Consider the following 2,146-nt stretch of genomic DNA (forward strand, 5'->3'; position numbering starts at 1 on the left):
TTTGATGAACATCACAAGCAGGGCTCAGTCTTCCTCTTAAACTGTATTCAGAAATTCAGAGACTAAATTATACAACCGTGCATCTGCAATGAAAACAATACTAGCAACAAGTAGCTAACAGCCACAATTCAGACACCTTAATTGCTGTTTTCCTAACTACTATAGTTCGCAACGTATTACAGGGGAACAAAAATATTCAGGCCCCTCTTTGCTAGAAGAAGCTACATCACTACAACTAACACTTAGTTTTATCTACACCCGAGATGAAAAGCACGCATCAGGGAATTAAAAAAAAAAAACAAACAAAAAAACCAACAAATCAAAACTCCACCAGTCAAATTCGTGATGTGAACACGACAAGCCGGGTTATTCCCACGCACTAGCTCCATGGCATACAAAGACGCACCCGACCAGCGGCCCAGGCCGGGGGTGCCCCAGGAGGGGCCCCTCCCGCGGCAGATCCCGGGGTCGGGCAGCGCGCGGCGGGCGCGGGGCGGGGGCGGCCGGCCCGGCCCGGCCCATTGTGTGCGCGCGGGCGGCCGCGAGCGCCCCCGCCCGGCCGCGCGCGCACCGGCACCCGCCGTCGCTGGCCCCGCCCCGCCCTGCGCGGCGCCGCGCGCGCGGCTGTGGCGCCCGCCCGCACCGCGGCCGTGACGTCGCGGAGCGAGCGCGGCCGGGCCCGGCGCGCGCGTCGTTATTGACCCCGCTCGGGCGGGTGGGCACAGGCCGGACCCCCGCCGGCGTCCTCCCGGGACAGCGAGCGGGGATCGAGGGCCGGACAGAGGTTGTTATAAAAATTAAAAAAAAAAAATAAATAAATTCCAAAGTTGTTGGGTTTGGTTTTTTTTTTTTAAGTTGCCTTTTTTTTTTTTTTTTTTTTGCGGGAAATTCAATTTTTTTGCCGGGCTGCTCAGGGAGAGTGAGGGAGGGGGAAAAAACAACTTTGCCCGTCGCAGCGCTCTCTCCTCTCACCAGCGCCCGCTCCTCTTACCAGGTTCTCGTAGCTCCGAGGATGCTCCTTGCCCGTCCAGTCCGTGCGCTTGGGCAGCAGCTGAGGGAGAGAAGAGAGGGCGCCCCGTGAGCGGCTCCCCCTCCCCCGAGGAGCCCCCCGGCTGCGCCCGGGATGGGGCGGGGGAAGCGGGAGAGCGAGGGAAGGGGGAGGGAGGCCGCAGGCGGGGCGAGCGCCGGGTGCGCGGCGCCGCTCTTACCTCTTTCTCCGCCACTTCTCGGATCAGGACCTGCAGTAACAACAAAAGCGGGGTGTGAGACAAGGTTTTAAAAAGAGAGAAAAAAGGAGAAGGAGGACGAGGCGGCGAGCGCGCCGCCGATCAGCCGCCCTACCCGGCCGCCCCCTCCCCACCAGGCCCGGCGGCGCCATCCATCCATCCCTCCATCCATCCCTCCATCCATCCATCCCCTACCTGAGCCGCTTGCTGGCAGGGTCCGTCCTCCAAAAAGCGAGCGATGAGGAAGTAGAGCTCTGCGGGGAGAGGAGAGGCCGTCAGGGCTGGCGCTCGCCCCTTCCCCGCGGGCTCCCCTTTCTCCCCCCTGCCCGCCGACCCTCTTCGGCTCCCCTGGCCACCACTCACCCGCTCGCAGCTCCGCCGTGTGCCGGCTGCCGCCGTCCCCGGACATGGCGAAGCGAAAACCGGGGAGGGGAGGGGGGGAAAGGGGGGGAAGGGGGGGTGCTCGGGCCGCGCTCCCGCGGCAGCGTCGGGTCCCAGCGAAAGGCACCCGCCCGGTCGCTGTCACTGCTCGTTCACCGGGGAGAGTCTCGGCTCCACCATTCAACCCACGGGCAGCAGCAGGAGGAGGAGGAGGAGGAAACAACAACTCGCAGCCGCCCGCCGCCCGCCGCCAACGCCGCCGCCGCCAGCCAGCGCGAGCGAGCGCGATCCTTCCGCCCGGAGAAAGAGTCCCCTCCTCCTCCTGCGCGCCCCCTCCTCAGCCCCCTCGGCCCCGCGCGCCGCCCCTTCCCCCCGCGCCCCCCTCAGTCCCCGGCGCTGCCCGGAGGGGGCGGCCAGGCGGGCAAGGAAGGGGGGAGCCGCGCTCTTCTGCCCCCGCTCCCGCCCCACCGCCTCGGCGGCCCCTGGCGCTGCCCGGCGCTGGAGGGGAGAAGGGGCGAGCGGTACGCGTTTATTATCGG

General features: G+C 65.1%; 1 protein-coding gene across 2 annotated transcripts in view; it reads right to left on the reverse strand.

Moving 5' to 3' along the window:
• Positions 1-1,819, reverse strand: part of PHIP (pleckstrin homology domain interacting protein) — a 106,658-nt gene extending 104,839 nt beyond the window's left edge. For both annotated transcript variants that reach the window (XR_001876488.1, XM_017825359.1), the window contains exons 1-4: positions 1,590-1,819; positions 1,422-1,480; positions 1,209-1,238; positions 992-1,051 (exon numbers count right to left, since the gene is read on the reverse strand). Coding sequence is in view for 1 of the 2 variants with exons in the window: in XM_017825359.1 (XP_017680848.1) it covers positions 992-1,051; positions 1,209-1,238; positions 1,422-1,480; positions 1,590-1,635 (195 nt within the window). In the remaining variant the exon portion in view is untranslated. The remainder of the gene's footprint in view (positions 1-991; positions 1,052-1,208; positions 1,239-1,421; positions 1,481-1,589) is intronic.
• Positions 1,820-2,146: the final 327 nt, after the last annotated feature.

Source organism: Lepidothrix coronata, unplaced genomic scaffold, assembly GCF_001604755.1.
Source record: "Lepidothrix coronata isolate B3197 unplaced genomic scaffold, Lepidothrix_coronata-1.0 Scaffold4, whole genome shotgun sequence".
In the NCBI taxonomy this organism is placed as follows: Eukaryota; Metazoa; Chordata; class Aves; order Passeriformes; family Pipridae; genus Lepidothrix; species Lepidothrix coronata.